The 18,368-nt window shown below is 38.6% G+C and overlaps 1 protein-coding gene across 6 annotated transcripts in view; it reads right to left on the bottom strand.

Annotated features, from left to right (window-relative positions):
* LTBP1 (latent transforming growth factor beta binding protein 1) overlaps nt 1-18,368 on the bottom strand; it is a 197,003-nt gene that overhangs the window by 79,447 nt on the left and 99,188 nt on the right. For all 6 annotated transcript variants that reach the window (XM_068156583.1, XM_068156602.1, XM_068156594.1 and 3 more), the window contains one exon: nt 12,184-12,255. In XM_068156583.1, the coding sequence (XP_068012684.1) occupies nt 12,184-12,255 (72 nt within the window). The remainder of the gene's footprint in view (nt 1-12,183; nt 12,256-18,368) is intronic.

Here is an 18,368-nt window from a genome sequence, read left to right as displayed (position 1 = left end):
TTTTTACAAGAATTGTGTGCTCTTTTATGCAAATAGAATAGAATAGAATAGAATAGAATAGAATAGAATAGAATAGAATAGAATAGAATAGAATAGGTAGTTGTAGACAGCAATAAGGTCACCCCGAGTCTCCTCCAGGCTAAGCAGCCCCAGCTCCCTCACTCTCCTCATAGGACTTGTGTTCCAAGCCTCTCACCAACTTCGTTGCCCTTCTCTGGACTTGTTCCAGCAACTCAACATCTTTCCTAAACTGAAGGGCCCAGAAGTGGACACAGGACTCGAGGTGTGGCCTAACCAGTGCAGTGTACAGGGGCAGAATGACCTCCCTGCTCCTGCTGGCCACACTGTTCTTGATGCAGGCCAGGATGCCATTGGCCCTCCTGGCTGCCTGGGCACACTGCAGGCTCATGTTCAGCCTACCATCAACCAGCACCCCTAGGTCCCTCTCTGCCTGGCTGCTCTCCAGCCACTCTGACCCGAGCCTGTAGCACTGCATGGGGTTGTTGTGGCCAATGTGCAGAACCCAGCACTTGGATGTGTTAAATCTCATGCCGCTGGATTCTGCCCATCTGTCCAGCCTGTCAAGGTCCCTCTGCAAAGCCTCTCTACCCTCCAGCAGATCAACTCCTGTCCCCAGCTTGGTGTCATCCACAAATTTACTGATGATGGACTCAATGCCCTCATCCAGATCATCAATAAAGATGTTAAAGAGGATGGGGCCCAGCACTGATCCCTGGGGGACTCCACTACTGTCCAAGCCAGGGGCTGACAGCTTGGCCAGGAGTTTGCTATGGGGGACAGTGTCAAAAGCCTTGCTGAAGTCCAGGTAGACTACATCCACAGGCCTCCCCACATCCACCAGGCGGGTCTGGAGTTTGCTGTGGGTATTTTAATATTAGTTATTTGTTGTTGTGAAAATAACAGTGAAAATAATTGCTCACTTTCCACATTGCAATAGCCAGACATTATTAGACAACTTTCTCCCTTCATAAATTTTAAGCATACTGTTTTAGTTATAGGAAAATTAACCCATACTACTGGAAAGAAAATTGGAAGATATATCCCAGGGGACAAACATAACACATCATTTTTATGGTACCTGTACTTGGAATATATATCCATGTAGAATTATAAGAAATGTTGATTTGGCACTTTCCTATCTAGAAGAATAACTACTATTCACAGAATTACCAAGGTTGGAAGAGACCTCAAAGATCATCAAGTCCCGCCTGTCACCACAGACCTCATGACTAAACCATGGCACCAAGTGCCACGTCCAATCCCCTCCTGAACACCTCCAAGGAAGGTGACTCCACCACCTCCCTGGGCAGCACATTCCAATGGCTAACAACTCTCTTAGTGAAGAACCTTCTCCTCACCTCGAGCCTAAACTTCCCCTGGCAGCACACGTAATTACATAACTTAAGTACCTCTATACCTTCAATGCTTAAAATGATTAATGTTTTAGGGAACATTAGAAATCGATATATGGGTAAATTCTATTTGAGTCGTGAAAGTATACAGGCATGTAAAAAAAACCCCAAAAGTAAAATTCTGCAAAGCCACAAATAGATAAGAAGACAATAAAATATTTATGAAACTTGCTTTCAAATTTGAATTTGAGTAATTTTATTCCCAACACCGTATTACCTGTACTATTCAAACGAACTATATTTTTTAAGTTTGCAGCAATATATTGGTATGTTGTAGTAGATAAAATTAGTGTTTGTTGTTATTATTCACAAACAGTTATTCAAACAACTGTTTAAATAACTTAAATACTGAACTGAAATGCATGCATATATATAAACATATATATACACACAGAGAGAGTTACAGTGAAATAAAAAGTCTGTTCTGGAATATTTCATAGCAAACCTGTGCTAATTGGATTTTATAATGAAATTTTTTTTATAACATTGCTTACATCTATGTCTTTATACAGATATCCTGTAATTGTGAATTTTAAAGTGGATGTAAATAAAATCTCAGTCGAAATTATACATGTTTCTACAGACCTGAACTTTATTTCCCGCCACTGCTAAGAACAACTGGCACAGGAACATATCAGATGCATCTGGTGATACTGGGAGAATCTTGGTTTAGAATTTTGCCTACTAATAGCAAGTCTTTCATGGCATTATCTACCGAAGTGGCTAATTTGTAGTTAGATGGGATCTTCCTATAATTCAATACACAGTCATTTTTCTTTCCAAATGATTTAGTGGGCAACAAACACAGATGCTGTCATTACTGCCTCTGTATTAAATCGCCTCCTAGATGAACTGCTCTTGTACATCTAGTATTTAAATATATAACGTCCTGCCCACAAGTACTCTGTTACTGCTATTTAGTGCGGGCACTGCCACATTTAAATATCAGCCTACATCTATGCAAATATCAATGAATGTTCCTTCCAGAGGTAGTCCTCTTGCTAAATTTGCCCAGTTTTTGAAGGTAAGTATTGTGCATGTTCTGATGCCTTAGCATAACTTCCTTAGTGTACTTTTAATGCCTCTTCCAAATCATGTCTTCTCAATGAGCTCATAGAATTACAGAGCTGATGCTCTATGCTGAACTACATAAGGCTATCTAGGGATTCAAGATAAACAAGCCACAACCTAATTTAAAAAAAACTTTCAAATTTTCAAAAGAAATGTACATGTGTAAAAATAGTGTTTATTTCAGAATTTTAGATGGGACACACACACACATTATTTCCAGATTTAGAATTAAAGAATCATAGATTTACTATCTAAATCACTTCGCTTCAGATTTTGGCAAAAGGCCACCTACAGAAACAGTTTTCTACCAACTATCAGCCTACCCAGCTGTGCAATTGTTTGGGCAGCTGGAAAAGAAATCCAAGATTAACAGTCTTTTCTTTCTTTCTTTCAAGCTTTTTGGCTCTCTGTTTCTTGTATATGGATACACAGAACATTTCAGTTTTAAATTATTATACCAATGCGATTTCATTTGGTCCACTGTAAAAACTAGACAGAAAGCTACTTTCTTTCTTTCAGTTATTCTTCAGTATTTTGTATGCCAAATGAATGGAGAACTGGTCCTTGACACACTGTGCCTCCTGGATTTGGTAGTCAATCTCCATCAAAGTCTGTTGAGATGGCAGTGGAAGCCACCATGCCAGAGGCCCTGTTGGTGACTGTTTTAACTAGTTTGTCCAAATGCACGGACACTTTACCATAACCAGGGTTGTGACAGTAGCATTGTACCATGTGGAAGAGACTGCTGCACCTCAGCTGCTCCTGTGTAGTCTTTTAAGCACACAGCTTGATATATGGTGAAATCAGCCACCAAGCATTCCTCCAAATTCACCACAGTGCTCCTAGCCTTAAGCAACCCAGATGCTGTAACCAAATTGTTGTTAAACTATCCCACAATCTTCCCCATGAAGGAGAACTTAATACAGTCCTCTCTTAACAACAGTTAGTGTTTGAAATCTGTCCACAGACTTTGATAGGTCTCCTGGGTGTCGGGTCAACCTGCTCTCAGAAAATGCAATGTGTGAATGACTCACTGCCACTGCCTTTCCTAAGGAAAAAAACCCCAACGAGCTAAACCAACCATTTCCTAACAGAATGCTTGTCTGCTTACGTGAACAGTGTGACTACTAAGTAATTTTCATGAAACTGAGAGACCCTCCAAAAGCAAACACACACGAAACAGGAAGATAATGTAAGATGGTATTCATTCAAACAAGAACGAACATGCTAAGGCTGAACGTTGTGTAGTTAACATGATTTATAACTAGTTTTAATAAGTCCAAAAATAACTTAATCTTCAAAGAACTTTACATTTAATTTAATTAGTAGATAGAAGATGGAAACAGTTAATAGATATCAAAAAGAAAATTCAGTTTACTCATGGCTTCTAAAAATCTTCACAAAGAAATGTTACTTGGATTGCTGTCTAGTGTAAGACAGTCTTCAGGGCTTCACATTAGAAATACCCCAAAACACAGTGGTGATTTGACAGCACTTTACCAGAATCATGTTCCACAAATAATTAACAGAATCAGATGAACAACCGACCTAATTTTTGACTCCTGAACTCCCCCCCACACATACATTTGCAATTGCATGGCCTGAACTAAATTTTGTTAAGTCTAAATGCTCATGTTGCACATTAAGATAGAATAATCAATGTCAAACTAATTTGTGACTCATTCTGGTAGGTATATACTGAACTTCACTAGCAGTGTTCTTCTGACTGCATGGTCTCCAAGCTGACTCAATACACAGGCATCATTACTACAACAACCTATTCTTTTCTAATAACTGTGATTGAGGGAAGGATTGAAGAGTTTAGAAGACATTAAAAGAATGGAAAATGTTTGAAAAACAACTTAATCTTTATTTGTTACTTTTCCCTAAACAGTACTTTCTTGCTTAAAGATCTTAAACCCCAGTGCCTTTTCAACGTTTCAAGCTAGATTAGGAGTGTTGGGCTCTTTCACTCAAGTATTTATTTACTTGTTCAGCAGTCTTACACATGTTGCACACTGGGGAATTGTGATGACTGATAAAGAAATGTATGAATAAAAATATTAAAAGGAGAGAAGTTACATGTGGGATCAAGTTCTGTTCTAAGGTACTTAAAGTGACAAAGCATTTATACACCTATGGAAGTCTTACCTCTGGCTAATATACAGCTATGTCTGTACAGAAGGGTACAATGCAGTAGAATCTTCTCCTCTCAGAATCTTTTAATCTCACTGCTGTATGATAATGAATGGAAGAACTCTGTGCTGGAGGGGAAGATGTGCTGCAGAAACTATTATATTCTGATGTTCTTCTTGTATTCTACAATGGCTTTTAAAGTAGATTACTGTGTCAATTTTAGGCTGATGCCTAGGAAATTTTCCACAGATCTTGAGTAGAAAGTGGTAGAATGTAAATAATTACCATTGGATGTAAAGGGAAAATAATTATAAGGTCTAAATAATCCCATTGGTCTGATAACTAACATAAAGTTAGTTTTATAAACTATCCTGTCTCTTTCTTAACTCTTCACTCCAGCTGATAATAGCTGGTGGCTTTTGCTTGGCTGTTGCTGACCTTGGCTGCATTCTTGTTGTGGCTAAGTAACTAACAAGCTACTTTCTGCACTTCTCTTTTTCTCTCTTCCCTTGTACAGGGGGGGAAGAGGGCGGAGGGGGGAAGCTATTGGTACTCCCCTCCATTTTTGTTCAGGGGGTCCTTGTGTTGTTTGTAAATTGTAAATATATGTAACTATTGTATATTTTGTACATGTTCATTGCATTTCATATTTCTAGATTTTAGTTTGCTTGTAAATACAATTTCATTTGCTTCCATCCCAAACTGAACTGGTCTGGCAATATTTTTTGAGGGGTTAGTTCTCCAAGTTTGTTGCGGGGTAATTTCAACCCACCACAATTACAAGTATGGGGCTGCATTAGCTACTGTTCAACACTGCTTTGATTCTCTATGGGAAACCCACATGCATTACTCTCTTACCTTTCCTCAAGCAATTGCGTATTTAATTCAATCATATTCAGGAAGTGAATCACTTCAGCTTTATCCTAGGATTAATGACACCATAATATAGCCTGAGTATCCTTTCTCCAGGAATAATAAACCATGCCAAGTGTAAATGCTCAGTCGTAGGAAAAATTCCTGTATCTACTTAAAACAAGATCTGTACCTGTCACTTACTGATGAAAGAGTATGTTTTGATGGTCACTGTAAAACATGCCAAGTGATTTACTGGATGCATCATAAACCTACTGTAAGCTCTAATTTGCCCACTTTACTGAAATACTTTACTAGATTCCTCAGCAAGAAAATATGAAAATGCTTCATAACCTACTGGTCTTCTACACATTAGCAGGTCAAAACTACCTGAAGAACTTGATGCCCATTATAGCCAAGTGAAGTGGTGACTAGTTGATCAGCAGAGAGCTGATCTGCTATAGACAAACCTGCAAAAGCTGACAGTTGGAATATCAGCTCTCTAGTGTTTCCCTTTGACAGCCTCCAGCTGGCAAAGAATTTAGGAGGAGAAGTTCACTGTATTTTGGCTGTGTTAACCATTATAACAGCTCTTCAGACCACCCAGGCCCAGCTGGCCTAATGTAGAATCACAGGAAACACTGGAGTGGTGTAAAGCTGTCTTCCCTGCCTTCAGTCTTGCAGGACGCGAGTCCACTATCTACCCTTTTCAGAGAGCAAGTGAGACCCATATTTGGTTACAGACATACTGGAATTTGAAACATTCCCATAAAATTAAATTCATTCATTCATCTCCATGCTAAATTCACTGAATTTATGCTCATCAAGATCATCACAGCTTGGAGCATTTAACTTAAAAACAAAATTCTAGAACTGAATGTGTATGTTTATTAAGGAGTTCTGGTCAAAGCCACAATCTTCTGACAGTATACTATTTAAATCTATCTATTCATTTTAAAGAAAATATTTTTGCTCAAGAAAAGCAGTCTATGAGCTCAAAAAAGTCAAAGGTCACCATCAAAAATTTGAATAATGCAAATGTAAGCAACAACAGTATTTGCTTTCAGAAATAAATCATTGCTACTATTCATGTAAAGAATGCAGGCACATTTGTTCAAGAGTACTGATAAATGAAATGATCAAAATTGGATGAGGGTTCATTTTTTACTTTATTATGTTGAAGTAACCAAAAGATATTTAAATTTTGATAATCACTTCAGCCTTGTTTAAGGCTGAATTGAAATAATAATAATAATAATAATCCATCTTTTGAAAACATAGGTCTCATTTATTGACAATGTGTTTTCTATTTTGTAGGTGATCTTTCATTACATTAATAAATCTGTCTCAAAACACATTGAAAACCCCAGATTTCCAGCCACACTACATGCATAAATGGAAGGAAACAACTTGTAATTTGACAGTATTTAAGACAACACATGACAAGGCATAAAAATGAAATATATAACAGCCTCCATCTAGGACAGTCATGATATCCAGAAAGATTTTACTAATTGGACCCAGAAAGGGGAGCTGTACAAGCATAAAAGCCTACTCAGATCACCATAGCTGCAGTAGCTGTACTGAAATATTCAGAATCAACTTGTGGCTAGAAAGTGTTGCAGGCTTTCTAATCCCCTCTTGTAACCAAGTGCCTGGTGCCAGAGGATGCAAGCAGTCCCAAGTGATTCCAGGCCTAAGCACCATAGACAGACAAATTTCTGAAGGGGAACTCATCTGGACTTAGCTCTGAAATCAGATTTCTATGCTTTTCAAAAATTGACTTTGTTTAAAGCTGAACAGAAAATTTTTATCTCCCTTTGACGCAAAGCAAGCAACTTGCCTTTCAATAAAAAACACATGCACTCAAACTTTGCTGTATTTAAGCAAACCAATCCTTCTATATGAATTATATAGTAAACAGAAATTGTCAAAGTACTGGGCAACTTCTTTGTTAGAAACAACCCAGCAGTCAGACATTAACTGGTTTTTAGTTAAGATCTGATTTGACAGATGTTTTCATGCAGTAAGTGGTTTAATATACATGATAGCTCATGTTGCACATTAAGATAGAATATTCAGTGTAAAACTAATTTGTGAAAACTTGACTCATTCTGGTAGGTATAGACTGGCCTTCACTAGCAGTGTCATCTGACTGCATGATCTCTAAACTGACTCAATATGCAGGCATAATTTTCCAGTCTCTTTATGAAAATCAATTACAATTGTAATGAAAATCAATTACAACTGTAATGAAAATCAATTACAACCTCCTAATACCACAATTGTTGTAGCTATATTGTTAACTGCTACTAATATCCTCAGTTCTAAGAAAAATATAATATCTAGATTTTACTGCCTTCATTAGAGTTGTTTCAATAATAATCTGATTAATGAGAACAAAGGGGTGAGAGAAACAAATAACAAGGTTTGGTTGCTAATAAAATTATAGCTGCCTTTTCTTTCTTTCTTTTTCTTTTTTTAATTACAGAAAAAAATTAGTTGCTTATTCTAAGAAGTGAACCTCTGATTTCAGTGAGCTAACAGAACAGCAGCAGCAGCAATCTACTCAACTTGTTTTGTGCTTCTGCGTGGAATTTACCAGAATGTAAGTTTGCACAACCACACTTTTCAAACACATAATCAATGTCCAAACAGCAACCCAGCCCAGTTTCTGGAGATATACTTACTTTGCAGTATGAGCATTGTAAAAGAACATCTTTGAAAGAAGTTTGTTAACTTAGTAGCTAAGGAACGTTAAATAGCATTTCTTATGAAGTTCTTTCATTACTTAGAAGCAGTAAAACAAATATACAAGATGGAGAGGAAAAAAATTTAATACTTTATCTTAGGGACAAATGTAGGAAGGCAGAACATACCTTCACAATTTATTTCAAATCATGATGAAGCCAAGAAAAAAAACTTGAAGTCCCCAGAGCACAAGATTGCAAAATTTGATCTATCAACATACAAGTACTAGTTCCTGCACGCTCATCTACATTTAATTTTAAGCATATGGGGACTTCTCAAGAACTTCTATGCACATTTTGCTTTACTGAAAAATAACAAGTGTCTAGGTATTTTTCCATTTCTCCCAGATAAGATTTTTAAAGTGCTCTCCTGGCAGCATGTTAGTTTCCCGGAAAATGAATCAATCCTTTCCACCAGCTGTTTTTTCATTCTATTTTAGTTTTCCAAGAAAACCATTAGCAGAAGAAAACAGTAAGTATAATTCTAAACAGAGACACAAAATTTAGCATCACATGTCGATTCTGACAAAGTTGCAACTCTGATGAGATGTACTTTGGCTTAAATGACAGCCCTAAGGCATTCATGTGTGTAGTGTAATAAATCACCCCATTGAAAAGATAATTACTGAGGGGGGAAAAAAGGCTTTCTTGATAGCAATTACACTAAACTGTTCAAATTAGCATACCCACAGATGGTTCTTTGTTGTCCTACATACCCATTAGAGAGAAGCATGTTTCATTACATTAATTCACTCACTCAAGAGAAAAACAGTATGATCTGGTTATTATCAAATTAATACTACATAGACTTTGTAAATTAAGGAGGCCTTTGACTGCAAAATCAATGTAGAACAAAAGGCTTTTAGGCCTGAGTTTGCAAAGGCAGTTAAAGTTGGACAGTATCAAGGTGGAAACAGCAGGGACTCAGAAATGTATCCCTATTACTCTTTGGTCTGGCAATGTCAGCCCTTTCTGAGTACGGAGGCAGCACGCACACTAAACTTTAGACAAAGAATAATCTAACTAAAACATATACTTGCATAAGGGTGTGCTGTGCCTCTCCTTTTCAATTTAATTGTAAGGATTATTACAGGAGTATGAATACTCCTCTGGCAGCTGCTTAAAGTTTTCACAGGTTGATAGGTTGGACTCGATGATCCTCGAGGTCCTTTCCAACCTAAGTTATACTGTGATACTGTATTGCTGCTGCTTGGCATTGTGTTTGTGATATGGACAGTTCTTTATTCATTAGCCCTGTCCTCTTGTCTTCTCGAAAAGCTTGTCTGCTTCAGAAAAACACAAACAGGACACTTTTGCCTGATCCAATGAGAAGCACATGCTAATGATCATGTGGTATTTCAGGAATGAAACATACCCTGCCAGTAGCTTTCACATACGAAGCTGGCTTTCCTGAAGACCATTCAAACATGTCAAAATTTTGACTATCTGAAAGAAAATGGTAATCTTGTTACCTACTTCTACAGGACTAAATTTAATTCAGGCTTTGTTTCGTGGGCATTCCTCCTTCCAGTTCGTTACTTATTCATATCTCCTTTTTCGAGTGTGCTGGTTGGTTAGTAAATTACAATGAAGTCATGTAAGCCTCAGTAAGACAATGAGAGGAACCTGCTTCAGTTACCATGTCTATCTTCTCCAGAAAGACACTGGCCCCATTCTGAATTCATCAACAATCCCTTTCCTGGTGAGATAATGTAACTTCCATTGTGTGATTAAACTCTAGGCTATAAGTTTCTATGTATCAACTACAAGTTATATTTAGCCTTTATAACTCTCTTGTAGGATAATGATAGCAATGATAAACCAAACTATTTAAAGCTTCATATTTTTGCAACATTAGTTATATAGAACAAAAATATGTCAGAGAAAAAAAACTATCAAAATCCAGTACAACAAACAATGCCATAGCAGGACCTAGCTCCCTCTTATGCTTCTACCCAGGGAGAAATGCTCTCCCTCTCTATCGGCCTGCCACTGCTCCGTGAAACAACTTCCTGACCTACTTCTGGCAACCTTCACAAGCACCAGACCATTTTTTAACTGCATGTAGCCCCTGATAAAGGATCTTAGTTTCGTTGAAGTTTTGCCAACACCCATGCACAACCCTTTGAAACAAACTGAATGCTGTACTGGCCTTTAAATGCCTGCTGGGTTGCTGCTGTCTAGGAAACCATTGTGTATACAGTAGGGCTTGTGCACAGCTACTGGAGATATCGAAAGCTCTTGTCCCTCTCTGACCATGTTCAGAGGGATGCATGATGGTACTAATGCATCATGGCATCTTCCAGACACTTGCTTTGCTCACAGTTAGAAATCCTCTCTTTTGAGAATTTGAAAAATCTTGTAGCTTATATGCTGAATGAGAAAATCTTTTTCAAAATGGCTGGAAACCTGTTGTTGAAATAAATGTACTGCCTGTGTGTCAAATTTGAGACACAAAAAGGTGCCCCATTTATGCCTTACACTCATCTCCTTCACCTTTCACTTCTCAGTCCTCATTAGTAGCTTGCCATCAAAATCTTCCCATACCTTTTATTTATTAAGAAGACTCTACAGTCTTTCACTGGAGATGAGGAAACAAACTTGAGATACAATTTGCATCTCTGCCATGCTCTACCATTGCTCTACAATGCAAGCTGCCAAACCACTAGATAGAGATCTGAGCAGCGGATAGCCTCAAGTGGCTATACATTCAGATAGCAACTCACATCTTCCTCAGCAGTGGAAGCAGGGAGACCTTTGTATTTAGTACTCTACAAACAGTATGGCTTTGATTGGTAAAATAATTTCTTTATGCAACTGGCTGCTGTAGATTCCTTTACTGACTTGCTAACTGGAAGTTTTCAGTTAGGTAACATTAACTACCTATGTCCTTTAACACCAGTTACTGTCATTTTCTCCCTCTCTCCACCAGCAATATTATTTGCTGGGACCTCTCTCACCCTTGTAGTGTCAACAATGGCACAGTTCAGTGCCAGCCTCACTTGAACTCATTCTTCCCTTGCTCCTCAAATCTCTCTCCTGAACACCACTTCAGGACTGCACCCATCTTCTTGAAGATCCTTTCTGTTGTTTACCTGAGCTGTGCCAACCAAGTTATACAAGCAATAAGGCTTCTCCCTATATCCTGATCTAGCACCTTTGTTCAATACTCCGCTGAAAAAAACAAGCATATGTCTATGGTCATCTGTTCTGTTTCATCAGACAGATGACATAGGCCAGGAGAATCAAAGTGCCTCAAGCTTTTTTGTGTGGCTGTATGATCACAAAAATCTCAGTCTCATACATTTTGTTAACTTCTACCCTCACAGCTAGAAGACATAGGTTATAATCTTGGAGGAATATAGCGGTGTCTAACTCCATATATTCTCATCTGCACTATGCACATTCTTGAAGTGCACAGGTCACTGCTTTACATAGCAGCCAGATACACAAGGCTGTTCATTTCCACTTGCCAGTGACATTATCTGTCTGTTCTCAGTCCTGTTATGTCTAACCTCCAAAGCCCAAAAGTATTGTTCTCCAAATACATAACACTTTCATGATTACAGAAATTATTTTCTATTGCTAGTTTCATCTCACTTAACTGGAAAAGTCTGCAGGTTAACTGTTTATCAAAAGACCTGTCAGAGCAATGTATATTTGCTGAAAAACAATGTAAGTGAATCCTTGTGAAGTCATCTTTATACATCAGCATAGAAAACAAGGGTATACATAGAAGTTTTGAAAGTTTTTCACCCTGGAGCAAAAATACACTCTATATGGAGTTGCCAATATTTGGAAAGAGTTAAAAGTAGTCTCCAAAAATGTCCCCTAATACAAATCAATGGACAGGATTCATCCACCTAAGTCAGAAGTATAAAAAATTGTCACACAAAAGTAGTATTCAAAACAGACACAATCAATTCTGGGCACTATCATACCTTGACAAAATGTAGCATTAATCCTCTTGTAACCTTGTAGGCATTCCATCACAGTACTGTATCCATGATAAGCTGAATTAAAAAAGAAAAAGATAACATCAGTTGAATAGTGGTGATTAACACACTGAATTAGAGAGCCTCACAACCAAATTATTATGCAACTATAAAAGAAAACTGTAATTTTTTATAAAGTATGTTTAGGCATAAAAGGTCAAGAAATAAAAAATGAAGCTTGTACAGGGAACCTTAATTCTGTCTCTTTCCACATGCATACCACTGAAATCTTCAAATATCCATTCAAATGTGTATTTTTTCCCAAAACCAAAATCTTTGCAATCAAAACATTATCTTTCATCCAAGTTGCTCACAAATATTCAAATAATTACTGTCCCAAACTGGCTACAAATATAATGTTAAGAAAAGATGAAGTTGAGGATTCATGATGGAAACGCAATGGATTGAAAACAGAAAGCACTTTTAGAAAGAAGTATCTTCAACATTAAGCAAAACTGTTGGGTACCATTTCTCCTGCCATAGCAAATTTTAAAAATACTTGAAATACAGAGGAAATTGATGCAAATTAGCTTTTAAAACAAGGTAAGGAGAGGAAAGAGACACATTTGAGATTTACCTAACAAAGCTGCTGAATTTTAGAAGACTGACACTTATTTGGCTGAACAGCGTAAACCATCAAGGCATAACAATGCTGCAATATGCAGACTGAATTCAACTTTGCCAAAATCAAAGCTGTTCCTTAATGTCATTTTATGTCTATTTCTTGTTTCTTTCCTTCACTTAAGGTTGACTTTGAGACTACAGACAACTATTTACTGATTCTTACGTTGCAACATCATAATTGAGAGCAATAACTTTGTATGGTTATGCACCAACCTAAAAGCCAACCTCATGGCAAATCCCTGTATTTTATTAAAGGTTTGGTACTATGATCGCAAAAGTGTCTTTAATAACAGTCAGGAGAGGTTTTCCTAATTTGAATTCTACAACAAAGATAAATTGCATTTGGTCAGATCTTTTGTTTTCCTTTAGAAGTGTTCTAAACATTCATCAGGCCAAAAAACAAAACCCAACCAAACCCAAATGCATTACTCTCCATCATTACTGTACATAAACTGTCAAGGCAGGCAAACTGAGATCGTTATTTAACTTGGTTTCACTTCACACATATAATGCCTGAATCACACATTTATCCCTGTGGCTCATTTTGAAAAGGGTAATTATAAGGTTGCTAAAAGCGGGGCGGGGGGGGGGGGGGGGGATTTACGTTAGTTCTAAAGCTTTTCCTATTCTTTGAAAAAAAAAAAGTGATGATCTCAAATAGTAGTTTCTGAGGTAAGATAGTTTTATTTAAAACTGCTGTAAGTTATTTAAAATAATAGCTTAATTAGAACATTAGGATTCACCTTAGAGATTGGTTAAAGAGATAAAATGGTTAAATACAAAAATAGTGTGTGTCAAAATAAAACAACGTAGTTCTTTCAGTTTTGAATGCAAGAAGGGTCGGATGGAGGAACCTGGAAACTACAGGCCTGTCAGCCTGACTACAGTGCCAGGGAAGATGATGGAGCAGATCATCCTGGGGGCAATCACTGCGCACCTGAAGGATGGCCAAGGGATCAGGCCCAGCCAACATGGATTTAGTGTAGATCCTGCCTCTCCAACCTGAACTCTCTATGATCAAACTCTGAGCAAACTGCTGGCCAAGCTGTCAGCTCGTGGCTTAGACAGCAGCACTCTGTGCTGGGTTAGGAACTGGCTGGAGGGCCGAGCCCAGAGAGTGGTGGTGAATGGTGCTACATCCAGCTGGCAGCCAGTTACTAGTGGTGTCCCCCAGGGATCAGTGCTGGGCCCCATCCTGTCTAGTATCCTCACTGATGATTTGGATGAGGGGATTGAATCCATCATCAGTAAATTTGCAGATGACACCCAGTTGGGAATAGGTGTTGATCAGTTAGGGGGTAGAAGGGCTCTCCAGAGGGATCTTGACCAGCTGGACAGATGGGCAGAGTCCAACATGATGACATTCAACAAATCTAAGTGCCGGGCGCTGCACTTCAGTCACAACTCCATGCAGCACTACAGGCTGGAGTTGGAGTGGCTGGAGAGCTGCCAAACAGAAAGGGACCTGGGGGTACTGATTGACATTAGGCTGAACATGAGCCAGCAGTGTGCCCAGGTGGCCAAGATGGCCAATGGCATCCTGGCCTGAAACAAGAATAGCATGACCAGCAGGGGCAGGGAAGTCATTGTGCCCCTCTACTCAGCATTGGTTAGGCCACACCTTGAGTACTGTGTCCAGGTGTGGGCTCCTCAGTTTAAGAAGGACATTGAGACTCTTGAACGTGTCCAGAGAAGGGCAACAAGGCTGGGGAGAGGCCTTGAGCACAAGCCCTACAAGGAGAGGCTGAGAGAGCTGGGGTTGTTTAGCCTGGAGAAGAGGAGGCTCAGGGGAGATTTTATTGCCCTCTACAACTACCTGAAGGGAGGTTGTAGCCAGGAAGGGGTTGGTCTCTTCTCCCAGGGAACCAGCAGCAGAACAAGAGGACACAGTCTCAAGCTGCACCAGGGGAAGTTTAGGCTTGAGGTGAGGAGAAAGTTCTTCACAGAGAGAGTCGTTAGCCATTGGAATGTCCTGCCCAGGGAGGTGGTGGAGTCACCGTCCCTGGAGGTGTTCAAGAGGGGATTGGACGTGGCACTTGGTGCCATGGTCTAGTAGTCTTGAGGTGTTGGGTGACAGGTTGGACTTGATGATCTTTGAGGTCTTTTCCAACCTTATTGATTCTATGATTTATCCATCTTTAACTACAACAACTTTAACACATATTAAAAATTGAAAATGTCATCTCTCATGATAAAGTGGCAGCTACATATTTTTGTGGCAGCTCTAATCTTTACTTAACGGTAATAATAAAAATAGTTGAAATTTAAGGTGAGATTTTCAAAAGCACAATCCATTAACCTACTTCTGGTCTCCAAAAATGTCAAAGTCCTAATACTCATGTTGACAGAATCAGACTCTCAATTTCACAGATTATGTCCCAACTTGTCTATGTTTGCCATGACAGACCTGGTTCAAATTCACACTAAACCCAAGTGAGTCTCAACTTTTTGTAGGCATGAATGGTACCCTGCAGTACAGGCTGGCAGAGGAACACAGAGGAAGAGCAGAGTTATTCCAGTTGGAGATGGAGACCAGCCCATAAGCTATGCCAGGCCTTTTCCAGTGCTGCAATTATTTTTCCTTTCCAGGGTGACTCAGCTGCTCTAGAAAGTGTAGTGGTGGAGTGAAGTCAGTGGTTTTAACCTCTCCCTCCCTCATCCTCCTACTCCCACATTGAACAGGAAACAGCAGCTTACTAGCAGCTGTTTTCTTCCTTCTACAAAGAGCCCCAACATAAGCAGGTCACAGTAGAGCAAGAAGCTTGTTCAGTGATCGCTCCATGTGGGAGCTGGATTGAGTCCTACATTACTTACTCTTTACTCACTTAGACAACCTGCTTGTAATTAATAACTGTTAGCAAGAAGCTTGAACAATCATAGCATTTCCCATGTAACACAGAAATGCATTTTGTCTTAAAAATTGCCTCGTGTAGAAGCCTTCAAACATGGCAATCTGTTCCAAAATGTCTTGGTTTTCAACAACACCCAATAACCAATACACTTGCACACATGGGAGCTGTCTCAGGCTAAGGCAGTTGACTTCGAAACGAGACAGCAGCTATTACCCAAAACACACAAATACATCTTCACAAAGCGACAAAGCCCTGTTTAAGTCCATAGAAACAAGACACAGGCAAACTTATGTACATCCTAAAGTAGTTGACTGAAGAGAGAAATAAAGCACTGGCTAACAAGACTGAAGTATATGCCCAAATGTTTTGCTCAAGTGGCTTTCACAGAAGATCATGTTAAATGCAACCTGATGACATATTATTATGAAAACAGGTCAATATTAAACAAAATTTATGAAGCATATAATGATAAAAGCAAAATAAAGTATGTCTGCTTCCAAAAAGTCTACAATAGAAAGGGTAATGTCAGTTTAGTGCAGTATCGTGACAGGCCAAAATTACATGGAACTAATGTAGGACTAATTTTGCCTGCTGAGACACTACCATGGGCATCACTCAACTAATAACTGACTAATAATTTACTTGACTCTCAAGTTTTTCTATCCAATATCATATATATATGCATTAAAATATACATATAAATATATACACCAACTCTTTTTACCAATGATACATTCTCATTACTGTAAAAAACCCCAATCAAACAAAAAAAAACCATAACAAAAAACTTAAAACACAAATCCTCAGGAAGCCACACTTTCATTAAATCTTATGATAAATGTACATTTATCTCTGGAAACTGCTCTACAGAAGCATAACACTTCTGACATGAGGTTTAATTTGACAGCTTTGCCCAAATGATAGTTAAGCCCAGATTCAAAACAGATTTAAGTTAAGTTGTGTGCCTAAGTTCCAAATGAACACCTATAAAACTCTAAAATGCCGTAAGATGTTTAAACTCCTGCAACACTCTGAGTTTATCACTTTAAGAAATCTAAAAATTCACCACTTGTGCTCATGCAGAATTGCTATAAATCATGGCATGATTGAACAGCATCATGCTTATTAACTCATTCCTAAATCAAACCTTGCCTAAGAAAACAGAGATACAGCTACGCAAGCTTCCTGACAGTGATTATTCCTGAGGTATGCACCTACGAAATCATACTCTTGATATAATGTATGGTAGATGACACTGTATTTAAAATGGAGAAAATGGACAGTGCACCCATCTTCTCCCTTCTTAAAACACTAATTTACAGTGAGAGCTCCCACCTAGAAAGATGAGAAACGTATCTCATCATGTCTAGGAGTCAAAAAGTCTTACTTTCCAGGAATGATTTAATCACAAGGAGAGAATTCTTCCAAGTGGCAAGATTCTGTCTCCTCTTAAAATCATACAGTTGCATAAAAAAAATAATTCCAGACTGAGCCAGAAAGCACGAGTGAGCATGACTCATACCATAAATAATTAGGGACACTGGGAAAGAAACTGGGTTCCCAATTCTGTTCCAAGAATTGTTTCTACATTTCATGGGTTAGGACATCTCCTCATAGGTAAGAAATGTAAATTAGGAATACTTCTGGCATATAAAGGAACTCTGAGTAAGTGTGCTAGCCATTAAGTTTTTACAATAAAAGGACAGTGCTCATCTCATTAGGGCTTAAAAAAGATTGTTCTTACTAAACGCTTCAAAAAAAGGGCGGTGGACTTCCCTTCAGGCACTTCTCTATCCACCTAGGAAGCATCTTGGTACCAGGATTTTGGACATGATGTCCCAGTGTTTCTCTGTGTTCTTGCTCTTCACATCATGCTGAGCATGTTGGCATTAGGAAGCTGCCTGATCAACTTCTCATCTCTTCTGGATTCCAGGTTGAGACAACCAAATATGTTACCTGAGTGATGAGGAACTAGCAAATGGGCTTCCCCTTGAAATAAGCACCAAAAACTTTGTATTTGTACTTCCAACCAGTTCAACCACGTTTCAGGATGTCATGATTTTTCCTTATGGCATACCTACATCCACCAAGCAACACTTGGCATGCGCATGTGCTTCTGATGAGCAAGACTTTGAGCTGGAGTTAAATTGCCCCCTCTTTAGAGAAAACTAAAAAAATCAGGACACATTTCACAATTTATACATCAATATAAAATCATGTCTCCGTTAGCAACTGAAATAACGTGCTACAGGAATAACTTAATATAACCCTTGAAGACCCCAAGGAGGCTTTCTTTGGAAAGCACATCAGATGGTAAACATACTCCAAAACACAAAATTTAAAAGCTTTCTAAACGAGCACATCACATTGAGTCATCATAAATTTGTATCAGAATCTCCTGTGGAAGGAAGTGTCAAAGAAGGAGTAACAGCAGGGTTTCTGCTGGAATTGTACTCACATTCAGATTAAGACTTGCAGGCAAATACATGCTTAGAAAAAAACTAAAAAATCAAACACTGGACATGTTTCCAGCATTGCTATCTGTACAAATAACAGGGCCCTAGAATACCTAGATAAGAATGACTGCAACTCCCTGTGCTATTTTTGGCCCATTGAATGCAGGTCCACTCCATCTGCAAAACAGAGATTACATTA

Source organism: Melanerpes formicivorus, unplaced genomic scaffold (assembly GCF_026170545.1).
Source record: "Melanerpes formicivorus ecotype bairdi unplaced genomic scaffold, bMelFor1.0.p_v2 SCAF_2, whole genome shotgun sequence".
NCBI lineage: Eukaryota > Metazoa > Chordata > Aves > Piciformes > Picidae > Melanerpes > Melanerpes formicivorus.
Note: the sequence above shows the minus strand (reverse complement) of the source record. Positions and strands in the feature narration are given on the sequence as shown.